Here is a 21,095-nt window from a genome sequence, read left to right as displayed (position 1 = left end):
GGTTTTTTTTTTTTTTTTTACAGTGTACAGCGGCTGCTCGGACTCATAGCCAACCTGTGTGATTAACCTCAATTCTTTACTCCATGTAAATCTTTACTGGGTGGCCTTTCTTGCTGCTACAAACTCTTGTCTTTATTTACTGTATTAATGCGTGAACATGTTGTCAGGAATGCTTCATCACCACCGAAGCGCAGCGCCGGTTGGGTCACGTTATGAGTGACGTGGCATCATGGCCAGCACAGATATGCCGATTTGAACCTATTTGGAGAGGAGCCATATTGTCCGCATTGTTTGAATGCGGTGCTTTGTGTGCAGCTCTCCTTTATTTTGTGCTACGTTTATGTTTTACCCCCGCACATCTTTGGGCCAAAAGGGCATTTGGCAGCCCATCAATATGACAGTGTGTAGTGATTTTAGCTGAGGGGAGTTTTCCTCCTATTGATTCTCCAAAACACGGCACAGCACCTGAAAGACTAGCACACATCCTCCTCAATCAATCTGCCGATGTTGCATTTTGGCAGCCTCTCCAGCTAACAACATGGCTCGGTGAGCCAGTAGAACATTCCTTTAATGAATCCAGGACAAATTCGGAATGTCTCCAAATGCGAGCAAGTCTGAATCATCGTGTTGCACTCATTATCAGTGCACAGTGGTGAGGCTGGCCGGAGCTCGGCAATCCTGTCTCCAGTCATGAAGCGCCATGCTGGACGGCTAATCAGCTGCGCTGTGAGCGTGTGCTGTGCACAGTCTGATATCGCTCTCACTGAGCTGATCCCTGTGTGTCTGCAGAGGGAGAAAAAAGGGAGAATCACCAAAAGGAAATGTCAAGGATGGCCCAACACTGTAATTAGCTCCAAAAGGCATACCTGAAGATCTGTACAGCTGGTGTGGGGAACACAGATACATTTGCACAAGCACGTAATGATTCTCTGGGGCTGAGGAATTTCTCTTATTTATTTGACAATGGCTGAGAAGTCCGCTGGCACCTTCACTGACAGCGGGCAAAAGTGAATCTTTGATAAAGGGGCAGGCCAAACACAGCCACTCCACTCGCTCTCTCTGCTCCTTTCTCCCCCCACTGTAACTCCTTCCACGAGAGAAGACGCAATCCTGATGACTTTCCTCGAACAAAGACATTTTTTCTCTTTTGTTAAATCGGATTCTTTCTTTTGATTCATTTCTAGATGCAGCAATCATTATCTGTCCCCGAGGGCTGTTCAGTAGGAGACAGTGATGAAGCTAAAATGCTATAAGGGTGCTTCCAACAGTGACCGCTCCCAATTATGACGTCATGTTGACATATAACACTTGAAACCTCACTGTGGGGAGAAGCATTAGTCTAATAATGACTGGTTAGCCTGTCAGTGTGACCAATGTTCACATTCGTATTGTCTTCCATGTGGATGCTCGGCAATCGGGACCCGACAGGATACAGTGGAATTGGAAGCATGGGGCAAAGCTTGAGGGGAGCGACGACTCCTGCGCTTTGAAAGAAGCCCCTGAGGTAAATTAAGTTGGACACACTGCAAAACAGCGCAGGGAAGCGTGCAAAGGCTTTGAGGAAGCTAAAGGTTACGTGATACATCAAACTGCTTCATTGCAATTCTGTGCTCGGCAAATAGGTAGGCAGGGGTCGCAATTTTATTTTCCTTCTCTGCTTCCATAGTCAATCCATCCAAGTTCATAAAAGGGGCACTGTGTCAGAAGGGGCGAGGAGCAGAGAGAGAGTGTATATTTGCACTGAATGCTCTTTCATCTGGCGGCACTCACACCCACTCTGTCGGGCGCTCGCCGACAAGACTGGTTGGTCGGCGGCCCAGAGTGCTCCGTGCTAAATTGGCAGCCCAGGGAATTCAGAGGGCTCTCACCCTGATGCTCGCCCACGCGCGGGCTTTCAGTCTCCTTTTTCTACCCTTGACCGTTGACTGACTGCACTCATTCTCACGGTCCGGCATCAATCTGTCCCACGATGATGTCATTCGTTCAATGTCTTTGCCACCTCGCTCTCATTTATTTGGAACATTGCTCATGCAGGTTATCCATCTTGGTACTCTTAAGTAGATCGTTCTTTATCTGTGCATCTAGCCCTGATGATTAACAACTCCTGGTTGATTACAACCTTGAACAAAGGCAAAATAGTACCGTGCGTATAATATAGTGACTAACCACACCACACCAACACACTCACATGCATGTACTATAGGCATACTAACCAAATCTGTTTGAAGTGTGGGACCCTAAAAGAAGAGAGGGCTCCTGTGTGCATTAAGTATTCATCTGACGTGCAGCGGGGTGCACTGCGTGTGTGTGCGCTGGGGTTATAGGAGCCTGTGTGTGTGTGTGTGTAGAAAAACAGTACTCCCAAATTGCGCCGCAAGCAGTCAGCAATCGAGCGAACTGACACTCCGTCTGGCTGTCGAAGGGAAAAGGGGATGGGCCGCGCGAGAGGGGGGAGAGAGAGAGAGAGAGAAACACACACACGGCGCGAGAGGCAGACTAGGAATTTTCATTCTCAGCCAGCCAGAGGAAATCTTGCACCCCAGTCAGGCATGCTGATTCCTGTATGTGAGCAGCGCAGAGTCTGGGAAGGACGCGGTCATGGCAATCAGCAGCCACACCGGCACAGGGGATTAACCATGCAGCCTGTGGTGTGAATGCAGAATGCATGTGAATGAAGGGGCGCAGAGCAAAACTGTGTTGAGACTGTTGCTGGATTCCGGAATCTTTGGACGGCGGCGGGCGGAACTTTTTCAGGGGCAGAGGGATGGAAAGCTTTAAAAGCGCTTTAGTGGTGCGTGAAATGAGGACATGCACAGTCTCGTCCTGACCCCCTCATTTCCTCCTTCCAAGAAGCCCTGCGGACTACCTGCCCCCCATCGCCCACTGGGTACTCTTCCTGTCCTGTGCTCCCCCCCCCCCATTCAGTTACTTGGTCGCCCACACCTCCTCCTCCTTCTCTGCATCGTCTTCCCTCTGTGAAATCAGGCGGACCCTCTATGATTGCAATCGGAGCAAAAAGGACCCCGGCGCCCCGGCTGGTGAGCGGCCCCGCCTCACTCCGTACTCGCCAGACTGTGATGGCATATCAAATGTTCAAGTAATGGAGAACGCTGACAACAGAGACATGGACTGCAAAGTTGAACTCTATCTGTTGTCTATGAGCCTACCCTAGGAAATGGATTGGAAAGAGCTGTAAGTATGCATCACAGCATTCTCTCTAACTTTATTTGCACGAGATGTGAGTGGATTTCAGTCTGACACCTACACTTCTCTTTAATTGCTTTCATTGCACATGAGCCACTGTGTTGGGAGTGAACAGGTGGATAAGTCTTTTTTACCACTGACTGATCATGACCAAGAAAGAGAGATGAGGGGATTCATTCGTTCCCTTTTGCATTTCCTGTACATTAGTTGTTTAAGTGAAAAAGACAGATGAATCCTTTTTTTGGGTGTGTGTGTGTCCTTCCTTGCAAGCACGAGCAGCAGTTTTGATGCACAATGTGAATTAAACCTAAGGGTTACTGATTGTGGCGGCACGGTGGGTGACTGGTTAGAGCGTCAGCCTCACAGTTCTGAGGACCCGGGTTCAATCCCCGGCCCCGCCTGTGTGGAGTTTGCATGTTCTCCCCGTGGCTGCGTGGGTTTTCGCCGGGCACTCCGCTTTCCTCTCACATCCCAAAAACATGCATTCATTGGAGACTCTAAATTGCCCGCAGGCATGACTGTGAGTGCGAATGGTTGTTTGTTTCTATGTGCCCTGCGATTGGCTGGCAACCAGTTGCGGGTGTACCCGATGACAGCTGGGATAGGCTCCAGCACGCCCGCGACCCGCGTGAGGAGAAGCGGCTCAGAAAATGGATGGAGGGATGGATTGTAGATTGTAGCACACTGGTCAAACACATGAATTTTTCTATCAGCATCTTTTTAAATCCTGTTGCTTTTTGATGATTGATGACATGTCTTGTAGTTGATGTAGAATAAAGAGTACGAGACGGGGTACATTTATCTTGAATGAATGGGCTGCACATGCGGTACCTCTCAGTTCACATTGCAGAAAACCCTGTTGTGTTTTCAACCTCTTTCATTTCACCTCAACTCCTCCATCTCCATCATTTTTTCCATCCACACAATCGAGCCGGCGTGCTATCACACATCAGTAACTCCCCGGAGAGAACCTTCTCCTGTAGCCCTCTTGGAAGCAATAATTATTCCATCAGCCGGCAGCGTGTTCCCTGATTGTGCTCAAGGGCTGTCGCTGCAGGGGGGCGTACAGTGGAAAGGCGAGGGATGAAGGGAGTGTTGAGGGGGGGGGTGTTGGTGGTAGTTGTCACTCCAGGACACAGGGAGGGGGCTGTTTATTTGGGCAGCGGCCCTCCCAGTCTTGTCCAGTGGAGCCCAGAGAAGGACTAATGGGGATCATTTGTTCGTGTTCATACAAGCTTCTGTTGCTTCTCCCATGTGGCCGCTCTACAACAAACAATTTCAGTACATTTTGGAAGTACTGCTCTTTATGTGATCTCAAATTTCCAGATGGGGTATTAGTTGGTCCTATGAGATAGCATGCCTAAGTTTGGCTATATTCCCTGCAGACCAAGCAGAGACAGACAGCAAGGAGTTGATGGGCCAGACTCAATTGGCCTTGTCTGATTCTCTGTAAGGCACACAGCAAGTAGCTCTCAGCAGTATTTTTAATGCATACAGTATAAGGAGCTATGACAAATATGGTATACCTATACCTATACCTCCCATTTAATGGTTTAATGGTTCTAGGCTACTTGGTTTGATAAATCTAACACTGAATGTTCCACTTTGAATTATAAGACAGGAGGATATACTGGATGTGTTGTAATTGCCCTAGAAGAGACTTCCAATTGGCGTTCTTGTTCCATGTCAGTGAGAAGTCTGTGTTTGTCTGCTCCAGATCAAATCAATGCTTTTTGCAGCTATGTCAATAATCCCCAAAGATAGACTGATGGGGGAGGCAAAATACAAGAATTGGCTCTTAAAAAGACGCATCTTTCTTGGTAACGTATCCTAGTGAATTTGTTCACTTCGGAAAATGAGAGGGAACTTGTTGGCCTTCTGCTAGCAGAACACATTGGAAAATGTAAAGTTAGACGTATTATCCGTCAACTCAGCAGAGGACCTTTGCCTATGTAGAATATTTTTTCAGTGTTCTTCTTTCCCTGCAGGGCAGCTCAGAAGCTGAACCTGTCCTCCAAACGGAAGAAGCAGCAGCCTTCCCTGCTCCACCCACAGGAGCCCTCCATCTATCCAACCAACTTCAGTGGCATCCTGCAGGTTTCGCCCCCTCCTGCCCCGCCATGCCTTCTCCGCGCCGTGTCCAAAGTGAAAGAGAACCCAGGGATGGGAAAGGTGAGACTACCATGTGCACCCATTCAACACACCCATTTTGAAGCCCAAACACAGGCATTTACAATCAATCACAGACACCGATAGTACAGAGCTCATTTAAGACGAAACAACACTTCTTCTAGCTTAGAAGTTAGCGTTTTGCTTTACAGGAACGGAATGGAGTAGTAAACAGCCGGGTACATGAAATAATGTGTTTTCAAACTGTTCCGCTGTTAATAAAAGTACAAAAAGCAAGTAGGAAAGCAATGTCGTAATTCTCCACTTTAGTTCTGTAAGTGGCCGTAGTTGACATTTCAAAGCCATAAAAATGATGAGTAATAAACCATGTTTGCTATGTTCCGCGGTTTTAAAGGTCCGTATTTTACCAAACCAACTTTTTCTCGTATTTGGGATTTAGTATTGTCTCTATAGTGACTCAGTAAACATGTGAAGTATGAATTAAAATCGTCCACGCGTTCCTGAGTTCCAGACGTTTTTCTGCTGCAAGCCTGAAATCAGGTTATTGGAATTTCTCAAGCTTATCTACGTCACTAGCAAAGATCTCCGCCTACCTCTCTGCTCCTGAACCAGCGGTGTCAACATAACAAACATGTGCTCCTTCTACACGGAGGCAACCAATCAGAGGAAAGGGGCGGTCTTAGCCAAATATGGACAAAACGGATACAAAATTGGGTCAAACAGAAGTACAGTAGTTGTTAGAGGGGCTTTTTCTGGACACCGGTATGACACAACTAAGGCGTTTTTGTATACTATTTCCATGTTAGAGAGTCACTGGAGGTCAAACTAGCCAAAATATGGGCCTTTTAAAAATGATAGATACAATTCCTGGTTCTCTTTTGTGAAGTACTGGAACGTGTTGCGCATTCCTCTGCACAAACATACCAGGAAGTAGCATGCTAACAAGTCAATAAATCCACAGTGGTCGCTGGGCTTGACAGAGGTAAATAGACACAAGACACAAGAGTAGGGAAAGCTGGGTGTAGAGTGGAGACACAACCGACAGAAGGCAGTCTGCTGTGGCCCAAACATTCTGATGAGCCTGCTCGAATGTCATGAATTCACTCATTTGTCAGACCAGCATTCCTCTCAGGGTGGTAAAAGACTATCACAAATTACAAATCTCCAGTCATGTCAACAACAGGTTTTCTATTTCCATGTTAGCTGCAAAACTGGTAACGATGGACAAATCATTAAAGAAAGCTGTGTAAACACATCACTCTTCCTCTGTGGTTTATTGGCTATTGTTTGTCTGAGCTGGCGTCCTGTATTTATAAAACAATAGTCCCCAAACAAGATTCGGTCCCACCTGGGTAGGAAGCGCTTGCTTTTATTGTGCCAGGTATCCAGACAGTTGGGCCATTTATTGTGAATTTCCCATTGAGACACACAAGTCTGCGTTGTAAACAAGCCCAAAACTGAGGTAAACTGTGCATCTGTGCACCCGATGAGGTTGTTTCCAAAGAGGTGATTCACATTTATGGCATTTTTAGAAGAGTGTAAAGTGAGGTTATAATTCTAACACAATTGCATTTCTTTGTTTTCTCTCTTCGTGCCCACCTGTCTTTCAATTGTAGCTTGACTATGTGGTCATTGTAGCCGTATCCTCCAACTTTCTCCTTGCTAGGGTCTCTTTTGAATTGCATGGCAAAAGTGGGTCACATCTACGTTTGACTTAGGCACGGTGTTGATTTGGGGATTGCCAAACCACACTAATGGACTTGTTGGGGGCTCTAGGGGGAGTGAACCAGGGGCCATTAGCACAGCACTCGGAGGTGTGAAAATACTGTAGCCAATCCTCTGTAGCCTCAAGTATCTGTTATCTCAAGTGATAGTTGCCAACATAAATCAAACTGAGAGATGCTGCAGTTACGTGGAAGCCCTCTTTAAATGTCACAGCAAATGTAATGCGGTGTACTCTACATAGGCGCACGTCACTCATGGCAACAGTCCCTCCACTGAAAGGAAAGCGTGCACTTTGCAAGAAAGGGATTTCCAGTCACATTGTTTTAGAGCCCTGGTGCCCGAATGTGCACAAACGAATGACCACACCCATACGCTTCAATTGTGCATGGTGGCAGCAGAAATTGCGGCATGATGTACTAAACTGGCACCCACTCACCGCCAGTAAACACGCTGATGAGGTGCCCGTCCCCCATGGTAATCGCAACATATATTCAGGCATGATGGTGGCCTATGGAATGTGCTAATGTACAGTCAACCCTGAATTTCTTGTTCAGAACGCATTTAATTTAGACTTTCCATTTTCCAATCACACACAGCAACAGGGGCATGGAGGTGAGAAGTAGGAAGAGTGAGTAGGCGCTATGCAGGGGATTATGTTTGTGCACTCCCATGCTGGTGAGCTTCCCCTCGTCCAGAAAAACACCCGCTGATGCGCTAATCCTCCCGCATGGCACATGCTTCACACACATTCATCCGCACCACTCTATGCCTTGACTTTCAATGCACACCTAGCCGCCTCGCACTGACACCATTAGGCATTAAGTTGACCTGCCGGGTTTGCTAGTCACTGTTGGAGTGAGTGTTTCCATGGAAACTGTTGGTGTCCATCACCTCGGATACAAATGACGTGATGTTAATGCACAATGCAGCACTGAGCTTTCCTTTTGGAGGCTGAGCCATATTCAGAATACCTATGTAGTTGATTCTCTTTTGTCTGCATTACAAGAAACAAGATGTCATTTTTCACCCCCTGAGCTGAATCTGAAAATGCGTTCTTGCCTCCCTCTGTGTGGTCGTGTTTGGTCATTTCTTCCTGCTTAGAATTCAACCTGGCCTTTTGTTTCACTCTTGGCTCCAGGTCAAAGTCATGATGCGTATTTGCCCATCCTTGGAGGCGACAGACTCATCAGAGTCTCAGTCCTTCTTGAAAGTGGACAGCCGGAAAAAGCAGGTAACACTCTACGATCCTGCATCCAGCCCCCCGCACTCCAGTTCAGGACACAGACGCTCCGCCACTGTTGCTGTCCCGAAGATATTCGCTTTTGATGCGGTTTTTACGCAGGACGCCTCACAAGTAAGTACATACTGTCTGAATTGTTTTTGAAGGTGTCATGCGGTGCGTTATTTTGTCAAGGGTAAAGGAACGTCTTAATGCTGACAGGGTGTGGTCAGGGGCTTAGGGAAAACATGCCGCTCTTAGGTCAGGGGGCACTCTTACTAGTGTGGGCCGAACAGCTGGGCTTTTTAAGACCTCCGGGGAATGGTTTGAATCCGCTCCAGTTATATCTAACCTCAACCCTCAGCAAGCAAGCATACCCACTGAATATGAAAGACAAGAGGTCAGATTCATGTTTACGATATGGTGGAGCACTTTTACGCCATCAGTGTTTAGAACAAGGACAGTTGTTATGCAATTAACACTCCAAATATTGCCCATGTTGCAGGGAGCTTTGAATAAATGTAAGTGCAAGTAAAAGTATCGTCCTTAAATATAGACATCCTCTCTGTATTATAGAGAGATCCTCCATCATTCCCTCTACTTGTAGCAAGTGTTTGCCTAAGTAAGCCGCTGATAGTTTAAGCCGAAAACGTTTTCACTGCAGAGCTGAGGCCAACATGCTCGATGGTGCCGCTGGGACCGCACCGCTGGTGGCTAACTGTATCAGCAAGCTGTTGTGCTGTTAGAGGCCTTGTTTGCCGTATGATGAATGGGAAGGGGGAGCCTCTGCTGCACAAGCGCTGCCCCAGAGGACCTATACTGAAACAGATTGCAAAAAGGAGTTACACGTTGACGCATGCATACACGCTAGAGCAATGAAAACTACTGGCCGTTCGCATGATTTGGTAAACTGATGCCAAGTAAAAGGCTACTTGTTGATGTACTGTTAGCTTCGATGTGGCTATAAATTGACTTCATTGTTGTTGACTTCATTTTTCCCCAGGCTGAGGTGTGTTCAGGTACAGTAGCAGAGGTCATTCAGTCAGTGGCGAATGGCGCAGACGGGTGCATCTTCTGCTTCGGACAAGTTAAGCTCGGTAAGAACCCCCGCTTACTAGAAATCATACCTTTGCTACCAAGAAACCGATTTTGCCGCAACGCAATCGATTCCCCAAAACAATTCCACACCCATGTCCTTATTATGATATGTAATAATAAACCTTGTCCCTAATAGTCTACTCCTCTGTAATAACTGGCTTCAAATCACATGGCACTGATTTGCTCTCCTCTTTTCAAAGGCAAGACAAACACTATGATTGGCAAAGACAGCTCCACTCAGACCTTCGGTGTCGTGCCCTGTGCCATCTCCTGGCTCTTCAAGCTCATCAACGAACGCAAGGAGAAGACGGGCGCACGCTTCTCTGTCCGAGTGTCTGCTGTGGAAATCTTTGGGAAAGAAGAGGAGCTGAAGGACCTGCTCTCTGAAGTATCGACGGGTAGCCAGCAGGAGGGCCAGTCTCCAGGCATCCATCTCAGAGAGGATCCCATTTGTGGCACTCAAGTAAGAAGCGCTCAACATTTGTAGTTTCTCTGTGGGTTGTACATCTTCTCTATTGGGAAATATTGACAATGTTCTCTTCATGATCATCCTCCTACAAAAATGTAAGGCCTATCTGATTTCTTTGCTCCCAGCTGCCGTCGTCAGTTTTACTCTAGCATGTGTCTCTTGCTCTCCGATTTCCGCCAAAGCCGTCTGTGCATTGAAGGCTTTCGACTTACCTTCCTTTGCATTGACTCTCTTGTCAGCATCCATCAGCATCTATTACATGTGTGTGTGAGCACTTCTAAGCACAATAGAAGTATTATTGGGGGATGGTGTGGCTTTGAAGAGCCACTCACAGGTGTTGCTGTCAGATGTTTGGGGGAACGTGTATGTGCCCTCACTTCAAAGACGGCTCTTCTGCCGCTTAGCAGCCACATGAAGATTCCTTTCATATTTCCTCTCTTTCTCTGTCTCATCCAACTTCATCATCATCGTCCCATCCATGGTGAAAGGGCGCTGCCCCATTACCTCTGCTAATCTTCCTCCCTCTGTGCACATATCTGCCGTTTTAATTGCCCCTGAGACCCAATCTAATGGGCAGAAATGTGTACTGGGGTCCAATTAACCAGTTCCCCTCTTTGCTCCCGTCCTTCTTTTTTACCGATCTGTTCTTTATCTCAAGCGCCATGCGGTTTCTTTTGCTCACCGTAGCCTTTTCTATGAAACCCTCACCCTCACCCCCACCCCCACCCAACCCATTTACAGCTTCAGAATCAGAGCGAGCTTCACGCCCCGACAGCTGAGAAGGCAGCCTTCTTCCTGGATGCTGCCCTGTCGGCCCGCAGCACCAGCCAGCCCAATGCAGATGAGGAGGAGAGACGCAACTCACACATGCTGTTCACGCTGCATATCTACCAGTACCGCATGGAGAAGAGTGGCAAGGGAGGAAGTAAGTGTAATTTCTGAAGTAAGTGACTGTGCAATTTTTTAAGTTTACACAAATTAGCTATGTATACCCAAAATAACATAGCATGAACATATGCTCACACAAAATCTTGTCAATATTCAAACTATCCAATCCATTTCGTCAACGTGGGACGGGGTGGGGACGGACAGATAATTTTGACTGACCCATAAATCAAGTCCCATAACAGATTAGTTGGTACAGCAAAATCCATTCATGGGGGAGAACCGCCACTGTTTATTACAGAGCTTTTGCATAGGTTTCACATCTGGGATAAGCTTGAATCACTTTACAATGATAGTCACCCAATCTAGTCTGGCCTGTGTTGTGTAACTACTGACATCAATTAACAGTGTGTAAGGAACTCAGATCAGACGTATCTGATTTGTAGTCACTGTTTTCTCCCTCTGCCTTTTGCCCCTCAGTGTCAGGTGGACGGAGCAGGCTGCACCTCATTGATCTGGGGAGCTGTGAAAAGGTTCTGAGTAAAAGTCGAGACGCAGGGGGTGGTGCGTGTCTTTCTCTGAATGCGTTGGGGAATGTCATTATGGCTTTAGCAAATGGAGCAAAACACGTACCTTACAGGTAAGAATCCTTTAGACTCACAGATGCCATGCCAAGTTTATTTCATATCTCATTGTATCAGACAAGTCCCTGCTTGTTCCATTACCCTCTGACATGTGTTGAGCTTCTGTACACTCTGCTTCTTATGACAGCCTTGACAGCTGTTGCCATATGGTACATTATACTAAGTGTGGCTTGCAAAGCTCTATTATGTCACTTTAACAAATAATTCCAAATGTTTTGTTATGGAGAGAGTTTTCAAATGATGTCAGCTCACTGTATTGTCATTGGAATTTATGACAGTATTGTTCACTCATAACAATGTAAACCCTGTAGAGACAGCAAACTGACAATGTTGCTGAGAGAGTCCCTTGGCAACATCAACTGTCGAACCACCATGATTGCCCACATCTCTGATTCTCCGGTTAACTACGCCGACTCACTCACCACGATCCAACTGGCATCCCGCATTCACCGCATGAGGAAAAAGAAATCAAAGGTGCCAGGACCTATTCATTACCAAGCTAAATATTGATCGTGGCAGTGATAAACTGATAACCTTAATGCGATTCCAAGTACTAATGGTGCATTTTTTGTTAAAGCCATTTACATTATTCCACACATCACTATCCCTGTTGCCAGATCTGTGCAGAGTAATTGTTATTTCAACATTCTACGAATATTGCAACTGAAATTTAGTTTGCCCCAACTTCACTCTTTAAATGGGTAATCCTCTTTCCGCCTCTAATTCTGGAGCTATTAAGCACATTTGTAAATGCCTTCCCAAATGAAAGATTATCAGTGCAGTAACTTTGGAGGTAGTTTTTCTCTCTGCTTCTCAACACATAATCATGTAATCAATACCACTGCCTAAGGCATTGTGTGATGCATTTCTTTGTATTAGGGAAATATATGCTCCAGATAATTAGGCACAATGACAGCATATATTTATTCAGTTACCGTTCCAGTCATGATTACAATGTAGTCCACTCATGGCAATTCATTTTATTGACCTTCATTTCTGTGTGACTATTGATATGCACTTTTAACCTTGAGATAAACATTGACTGATCATTTCACAGGAATTAATTTTGCCTCAATCTTGCTTTAAGATTGATTGAATTGTGGCAATTCATATACAGTACTAGACAACTGGTTTCAGAGAAAGGTCTGATTACTATATTAATATTTTTGAAAATGGACAGCCATCCTTTAATGAGCTTGTGTTTCCTTTCCAGTATGCATCCAGTTCATCTGGAGGGGAAAGTTCCTGTGAGGAAGGGAGGATCCGTCGACCACCTCACCTCAGGCCTTTTCATCCTCGGACTGTGGCCTTGGACCCAGATCTACCCTCTCTGCTCAGTGACCCAGAATACTCCTCCAGTAGTGAGCAGTCATGCGACACTGTCATTTATGTGGGACCTGGAGGAGCTGCAATCTCGGACAGGGAGCTTAGTGACAATGAAGGTCCACCTGCCTTTGTTCCCATCATCCCTTCTCTGAACAAGAAGAGGACAGCAAAGGAGGATCCCTTAGACAGAGACCACTTCTTTAAATGCAACACATTTGCTGAGTTGCAAGAGAGGCTGGAATGTATCGATGGTAGTGAAGAACCTACAGCATTTGTTGGTGAGGGCAAACGAAACCAGGCGAGCCCTAAGATGGACAACTCTAAGGAGAGTGGGAGTTCTGTTTCACCAAAGATTGTTGCAAGTATGACTTGCAACCAAGATGGCATCTCACCGAAACAATCTCCTAAATCAGTTCCCCTACAGCCATTTTGCAGTCCTGGCACGAAATCTGAAGTGGACACTTCAGAAAGGCAAGACATACCTGCAGAAAGAAAAGGATCGGAATGTGTTCCGAATGTATGCAGAACCAGTGCTGACGGTGAGAGGAACTTGCTTTCAGAAAACAGTGTTGCTGCTGAGAAATTGCCAATTTCTGCAACAACTCATCCTGAACCAGTTGTAAGAGAGAAGATTCACTTCAACAAGAAAGCCTCTCGCAAGGAAAATTCCGAAAAGTTGGAACGATCCAACACCAGAATGCCCCCGGTAGGAATGAGCCACCAAGCTGTGAAAGGGAGGGATCGTTGTATTTCCCCAATTGTCCGAGTTCCAATGGAGGTTTGCCAGGTGAGCTCCAGCTTGCAGGAAAGGTGTTTTGATCGGGACATCCTGAGAGCAACTGTCACCTTGCAGCAGCCTGTGGAGCTGAATGGAGAAGACGAGCTGGTGTTCACTGTGGTAGAGGAACTGTCTATAGGCAGTATTGTTGATAAGGGCAGGCCATCCAGCATTATCAGCTTTAACAGCGACTGTTCTCTGCAGGCCCTTGCCTCTGGCTCCAGACCTGTCAGCATCATTAGCAGTATCAATGATGAATTTGATGCCTACACATCATCTGTTGGGGGAGCTGATTTGAACGTTGCATCGGTCACACCGCTACAGGAAGGAGCAATTGAGTGTGTACATAGTAGGGGTTCATCTGTCAGTTCCTGGCTTAGTGAAGTAAGTGTCTGCACCATGGAGAGTGAAGGGGCTCAATCTTCTGATGTCTTCCTTCCACCAGACAAGAGCTTGGGACCTGAAGCCACCTTTCATTTCGATTCCCTTGATATGTTCCATTGTGTATCATCAACTAGAGATGCCAAGAATTCCTTGAATGACAGTGGATTTAGTTTTTCTGAACAGGACAGTGACAGTGCTGCCTCAAGCAAACTATCCTTGACAAAGTGCCCCCCATCTCCAGATTCAACCAAAGCATCCCTTAGATTACCTTCTAAAATAACAAATGCTCATTCACTTAGCTCTACACTTTCACAGAGTCCCTCCATGGTTCACTCCAGTCTTCCAAGGAAAGTGAAACCTACCTCATCCATCCCCAGTAGTAGCAGTAGCAGCGACAGCAGAGATCCACTGAGGCAAGATGCCAAGCAGGAAAATCACTGGCAGCGCACAGACAACCTCCCGCAAGCTCAACCGATTGTCTCCACCAGCAGATTTGTCAGAACGCCCCCCAGTGGTATCTCTTCAAGCAAAGTATCAAACACCTGTAACAGCGCACCTCGACTATCCAAGGCACATGGGTCAACCTCATCACAAAGGGTGGTTGATGGGTGTGAGAAGTCTGTCAGTAAGAAGTCTGATCCTCCCAGCAGAATGCCTCAGCTAAGAAGAGGTGCCACCACTCTAGGAACAGTGCCTGTCATCCATTCCTCAATGGACTACAAGGGAGCCCAAGATGTTGCAGCAGCAACGAGCCTTAAATTCTCCTCTCTAGGGAAAAACAACAAGGCTAACTCACAGAAATCAAGTAATCTACCCAGAGCTGGTTGCATATCTCCTCCTCCACCGCCAGTAAGAAAGTCCAGTCTCGACCAAAAGACTAAGATCCTTCTACCCCAAAGTGCCTTAAAGTCAGCATATGGGGAGGCAGGAAGGAGCATTGGAACAAGGGCAGTGGTATCAGAGGATGAGCTTGAGGTTCGTCACAGAGTAGACTCCATGAGTTTAAAAACCTCTAGTCTAAGAGCTGACCACAGCAATGTCAAAGTTACCTCAAGTCTAAAGGCAAGAGGGACAAGAGGTGAAGCTGGACATCACTATGGTAGTCAGATATCCTTGGAGAGGTGTGACAGCGTGTCTCTGTCCAGCCCCCGAGCTGGGCTTAGTAGGGAAAATAGTGGTGCGAGTCTGGGGAGCAACAATAGCAAAGTTGGCAAATCTATTCCTAGATTTGGTCTTCCTAATTCATCAAGTTCTCCTATCGCTACCTGCCCGTCATCCCCAGGTGCAGGAACTATAAGTAAAACAGGCCATGTCAAAGCAACAGGAAATCCTCGAGCATTAGGGGCACTCGGTAGCAGTAAGGCACGCTCATTGTCCGCCAACAGTTCCAAAGGCCTAAGTTCCTCCACCAAATCTTTGGCCACTGCAGTCACTAGGAATATCAATGCCAACCTTCCTCCATCAGGCAGAACGTCAGGGCCTCGGACCATCGCTGCTGTCAGTAGCAAGCCTGGGAGAGGGACTATCATGGGCGCAAAGCAGGCCGTACGAGCCGCCAACAGCCGTGTGAGCGAACTGGCAACAAGTGGCATATCGAGCAAGCACGTGAGAGTTTCCAGAGATTCGGACAGCGGTAACGACAGTGGTGTGAACTTGGGTGATTACAAATCTCCGATAGCTATGCTACCCTCGCCATACAGCAAAATTACAGCACCCAGGCGGCCCCAGCGTTACAGCAGTGGTCATGGCAGTGACAACAGTAGTGTGTTGAGTGGGGAGTTGCCTCCAGCAATGGGCCGCACAGCTCTCTTCTATCATAGTGGCGGCAGCAGCGGATATGAGAGTATGATCCGTGACAGCGAAGCCACGGGGAGTGCTTCCTCTGCCCATGACTCAATGAGTGAGAGTGGAATATCATCTTCAGGCAGAACAAGGAGCTCCAAGTATCCCAAAAAAAGAGCAACTGGTGAGAAATTCCTCGAATGAATGACGCTGTGTTACTCCTGTTGACAAAAGTAAAAGTAAACTTTCAGCATATTACTTCAGCAATTGTAGCCTGGTGTTCATACTCCATTATCCAGAAAGGCTCTTTATCCTTTCCTTTCCATTGTCCTCTCTTATTCAGTTGCAAATAGGTATTTCATTGTATTTTCTTTCTCTCTGATTCAGCCCCATAAATTATTCATGCATATATGGGAAACCGGTGATGAATGTTTCACAAAAAGACGACTCAAACTGTGTGTTGATCAAGTTAGATGAATTGAACATGAGCGCGGGGGACCTAGTTCCATTTTTTAGACCATTACGTACAAACATTGGAATTCAGGACTTAAACGGAGCTTAAACATAGCCCTCTACAATATTTTCCCATTTGTGAATCTGCAGCATAGCAACCCATGAAAAGCTTATAAATATGCAACCACCACCGCTCGACCAGCTTTGCATCATTTGTGTCTCATACATATTAACCCACAGACTCCAACAAATATTAAATGTATGTTTTTACGTGCTTTCGTAGGTTTCCAGAGACGACGCCTAATTCCAGCGCCCCTGCCAGATACCTCCTCCCTGGGGAAGAAAGTGGGCACAGCGGGCCAGTGGGTCGACTTGCCCCCAACACTGAAAGAGCCTTTTGAAATCAAGGTCTACGAGATCGACGATGTGGAGCGCCTTCAGAGAAGACGTCAGGAACAGGCTACAGAGGTGCGTGGTGGGTCGTTCCTGACATGGTCTACGTTGCGCTGCATCTGGCTGGCCTTGTCATGGATCATGTCGTGTCTGGCTCTCATGAAGCTCACTTGCAAAGCCTTACCGGTATTTTACATCTACAATGAGTTGCGGGAATGTCTTAGCTCACTTCTTCTCAGTTTCTTTTTCAAAGACCAAGACAGGAATAACATGTCTCAGACGTCTGACCTTCAGTCAGCTGAGTGGCAAATCCCTGAGTGGCAATGTCAGTGCAGAGATCCTCAGAAAAGCTCAGAATTTAGACTCCTTGTTAATGTCAAGAGTTCTGGAGGCAATTACTAACAGGCTTTAAATGATATATGGACTGGTCATGATGGAAAGAGCGAGGGTAATGAAGTTTTTTCGGAAGAATGTGCAATCGAGACGAGGCTCCATCAGCTCACCACTCACCGCTGATTGTTTTTTATAGCTCCTCTTCTATGGCTCACTTGACTGCTCCCATAGGTTTAGCACAGCCACACAGAGATGTGATTTTCTTTTAATTAGTGGACACATTTCAATAGTCAAAAAATGATAAAATATATGATTATTCATCATGTTCAACATTGTAACTATTTTTTGTCTTATCATTTTCAGCAGCCATTTAACGATGTTGACAAGGTGAGAAAATATTCGGCTGTACATTGTCCACAAATGTTTGTATATCAACTTAAATGTGCTTTTCCATGAATTATTTCATTCTTATTATTCAAACCATTCTCACGATCCCTCAGGGCCTGTTGTATTTTAACAATAAGTTGAAGATGTTGGAGAAAAGGCAACAGCAAGTAAGGGAATTGAAATCAAAGCATGAAGTGCTGATGGAGGAGCTGGAGGACACCAAGGCCCGGCTGATGATGGATCCCAGCAAGTGGACCGGAGAGTGTGAGTAACTGTTTTTTCGGTCATCGCTTTATCATCATTTGAAATACCAATGTTGATTTTTGTGAGCAGTCGAAGTGGACCCAAGTTTGGATAAAGAGTCTCCGGAGTACTTGGATGTCTTGGAGCGGGTCACAGAGGAGCTGGAGTTTTGCGTCAACTTGTGCAAGTCACGTGTCATGATGGTGACTTGCTTCGACATCAGCACACAGGCCGTCACCGCTTACCAGGAACCGCAGGAAGTTGAAGTCTGAGGATGAATGGAAGTCGAGTCGGTGAAACGAGGAAGTGAGGAAGTGAAGAAGTGAAAGGATGGTAAAATGTAGCAGCCACTTCAAGGATATTACTGCAACAAAGAATGCCTAGATGATAAGGGTCTGCATGGAATCGTAACCACTTTGCTACAGTGCCTCGTTGTCCAGGACACGTTTGGAATGAAACGCGGTGGAATGAAACGTGAGCACAAATGCATCGCATTGGCCATCACAAACTCTTGTTCAAGAGTCAGTGAACACCAGGAAGTGCCTTTACTCAAAATGGTTTCATGTCTTTTTTTTGTTTTTTCTTTGGTGACGGTATCTCTAGAAACCTAAGCAAACCCTGAAAATATTGCTTTTAAGAAGAAATATTTTATATTGCATTGTAAAGTGTATTTATGATTATGTAGTGTGTAAAAAAATCTCATTGCAAGGGTAGAAATAAAGAGGGGGTGGGGGGGGGTGGGGGGGGAAGCAATAAGCTAATGTTATTGCGCTCCCAAACTTCGCCTTTTCTCTTGTTTGAAACCTCAGTCAGCATTTCCGTCATGTTCATTCAGCATCTTGCGCCTTATGTTCACTCTCGTAGTTTTCTAGCTCTTCAAAATGGACTGTGTTCTCTCAATAACGATGCATTTTCTCTCATCCCCCATCACCTGCCAGCTTGCCTGCGGAATACTCCGAGGTTGAGTGAATGTTTTTTTTGTCCCTCCAGTTGCCTTGATCACAATGGGTCTCAGTGGATGCACTAAGGTAGAACATCTATGGGTGCCCAAAATGAGATGTTGAGCCAAAACATATCAATCAGAAAGCTGCTGTGATGGACAGTTAGTGTTCTCATTGGTGCCTCTACGTGTGCTCATGTTACGGTTTTCTATACACGCCTACACTAAGAAAAGCATGATGAATAGTTACGCTGACGGCAAATGGGGATCCAAATTTAAAATGTACAAAAAAAAGAGGCAGAGAGGAGAAAGCACAAATAAGCCTGTTTAGTTTTTGTTGTTGTTCATTTGTTATAGCCGAGCCTCAGCTCTATGCATTCCACTTCTTAATGAAACTACAGTTGGACTACCATTAGCGACTTAAAAAGCAGCAGCACATGTTGGACTCTTTGCCCTGGACAATTTTATTCGATATTTTTTAATTTAGGCAAGTTGAAAAAAACTACTCCACGCCACCATTGCTATAGTTTCCAGTGAAATTATGCAGCGAATACAAACAAATGGTGTTAGCAATCTGTATGTCATCTAAGATTATCACTGGAAATGAATGTGATGAACATGCAACTTTTTTATTTTTATTTTGGTGCATTCTATGACAACAGGAATTTGTTTACGTTCTTCAACAAAGATGTTCTCTCTCTCAGGCCCTCTCTGAAGATGCTGCATGAAATTTTGTAATCATTTTTTTAGGGATGATTTCTACTCCATTTTTACCATTCCAATTTTTTACAATAACTTCACTTTTCACTAATGTGGGTTTAGGCTTATGAATGAAAAATCTGTAGTACCAAACCAAGAACTTTTTCCAAGAAATTATTTTATGTAAGGTCATATTTCATATCGAAACCCATATTTTCGAATATCTTTGTTTTTGTATAGGATTTGCAAAACCCTGTGTATAAATGTATGATATGGCAGCTTGTGTTTTACTTTTACAGTATCTGTGAATAAAATACTTCTTACTGATGATCCGGATGTATTTTTGGGTTCACATACAGTTTACTGCTGCTTCAGTTGCTTGCTTGTTCTAATGTTCCCAGATAATCATTTAACAGTTAAAAGAGTTTGACTGGGTCACTGATGGCGAAGAGGTCCACTCGCCTCACTTGCAGTGCAAATGTGTGTGTGAATGGTTGCCTGTCCCTATGAGCTATTCTCCCGTTGACGCAACTTTTTCCTAACGTGCCTTGTCTTGCGCACGTTTTCTCCCTTCCCCGACTTCTGACACACCCACAGTGCATCATAATCAGGGAACGAGTGCTGAAATAGGCAAATAGGCATCATTTATTCTGCCTCTTATTCTGAGGCTGGCTGTAAATGGAGCATGGAGTTTTCCTGAGACTTGGAAATGTCAATGAAATCCATGAGAAAAACAAAACATATTTTGAAAATATGAAAATACTTTACAAAGCAGATGTGTCATCAGCCAGTCGCCACATGTGCACAACTCCGGCTTACACGCTAACATTTTGTCTGAAAACACATTTTCTTTATTCTGTAGGAAATAAATCAAATAAAAGTCATGTATTTAGAATACTCTTTGGAATGATGTTCGGATGTCCGTTAATAAAATAAAAAAAAGTGGTGCCCAAACTTCCTTGCACCACTGACCAGGCGACTTTATCACATAGACATTTTGGACGACCAGCAGAGAAGCAAATAAAAACATGATTAAATATTTAACTCACCATTGTGCCATATTACTATGTAGTAATGTAGTTGTGCTGGTGCTGATATTCTTTTTGCCAATACATATCACACCTTAAATGCTGCACTACCCAACTCACAGCGCCTCTTTTAGCAGCTCCATCGAATATTTTTTGTTCAGACTCTCTATGTACGTTTCAGAAGTTTCTGAAATCAATTATGCGTGGCAAATCTGGAAACATACAATATGTTGCAATTGAATCAAAACTTCGAGTGCAATATGATGTTTTACCTTCAATGGGAAAAGTGCTTCAGTTGACTGGAGAATGCGTGGAAAGCCAGATTTGACAGGAAACGCCCACATTTTGGGGTTCCTCCACTCAGAGTGCTTACCTGTCATAAAGGTGCATAAATGACACACTTAAGTAGACAGCAGAATCTGTGCAGCCAGAAAAGCGTGCAAACGTGTACCTTTTCCTTCTTACTTAGGAGAATATGGCCCGATATGTGCCTTGTGATTGGCTTGTATTTAGACTAGGGTGTAGCCTGCTTTTTGCCCGATACGAACTGCCAAACAGTCCAGCTCACCAACAAACCTAACGAGGAGTCACGCTATAGAGATCAATGGATGGATGGATGGATGGATGGATGAACGATTTAGGTTGCAATTCTCTACCATTTTTGGACATTTTCAAAAATTCTGATAGAAATTCAGAATGATGTGAATATTTTCAAGTATTTCATCAGAAACTGCATGAAAGGTAACCTCCACTTCCACTAAAAATGCAACAAGGCAATTATTTGTCAAGGGTGGGTTCATTGTCTCACTCGATACAACAAAAGAAGACGTCGGTTTCATGTCACAAACAGCAACATGTGAACCTCCATCTTGGTATTACAGAAAAGCAGATATTTTAGCACTTGACCAATGAGCAGTATATCGCCACTTTTCAGTGAACTTCAGGGAAACATAAAGCAAACTCTGAAGAAGGCGA

General features: G+C 45.3%; 1 protein-coding gene across 6 annotated transcripts in view; it reads left to right on the top strand.

Moving 5' to 3' along the window:
- kif26ab (kinesin family member 26Ab) overlaps positions 1 to 19,420 on the top strand; it is a 62,461-nt gene extending 43,041 nt beyond the window's left edge. For 4 of the 6 annotated variants that reach the window (XM_061795280.1, XM_061795283.1, XM_061795284.1 and 1 more), the window contains 12 exons: positions 5,193 to 5,376; positions 8,198 to 8,413; positions 9,282 to 9,375; positions 9,577 to 9,839; positions 10,587 to 10,770; positions 11,211 to 11,370; positions 11,686 to 11,848; positions 12,588 to 15,828; positions 16,381 to 16,565; positions 17,187 to 17,210; positions 17,324 to 17,474; positions 17,544 to 19,420. In XM_061795280.1, the coding sequence (XP_061651264.1) occupies positions 5,193 to 5,376; positions 8,198 to 8,413; positions 9,282 to 9,375; positions 9,577 to 9,839; positions 10,587 to 10,770; positions 11,211 to 11,370; positions 11,686 to 11,848; positions 12,588 to 15,828; positions 16,381 to 16,565; positions 17,187 to 17,210; positions 17,324 to 17,474; positions 17,544 to 17,725 (5,047 nt within the window). In that variant the 3' untranslated portion in view covers positions 17,726 to 19,420. Of the gene's footprint in view, positions 1 to 2,413; positions 3,193 to 5,192; positions 5,377 to 8,197; positions 8,414 to 9,281; positions 9,376 to 9,576; positions 9,840 to 10,586; positions 10,771 to 11,210; positions 11,371 to 11,685; positions 11,849 to 12,587; positions 15,829 to 16,380; positions 16,566 to 17,186; positions 17,211 to 17,323; positions 17,475 to 17,543 lie in introns of those variants that run through there. The other 2 variants (XM_061795286.1, XM_061795281.1) reach the window with 2 other exon arrangements.
- Positions 19,421 to 21,095: the final 1,675 nt, after the last annotated feature.

This window comes from Phyllopteryx taeniolatus, chromosome 13 (genome assembly GCF_024500385.1).
Source record: "Phyllopteryx taeniolatus isolate TA_2022b chromosome 13, UOR_Ptae_1.2, whole genome shotgun sequence".
NCBI classification, from domain to species: domain Eukaryota; kingdom Metazoa; phylum Chordata; class Actinopteri; order Syngnathiformes; family Syngnathidae; genus Phyllopteryx; species Phyllopteryx taeniolatus.
Note: the sequence above shows the minus strand (reverse complement) of the source record. Positions and strands in the feature narration are given on the sequence as shown.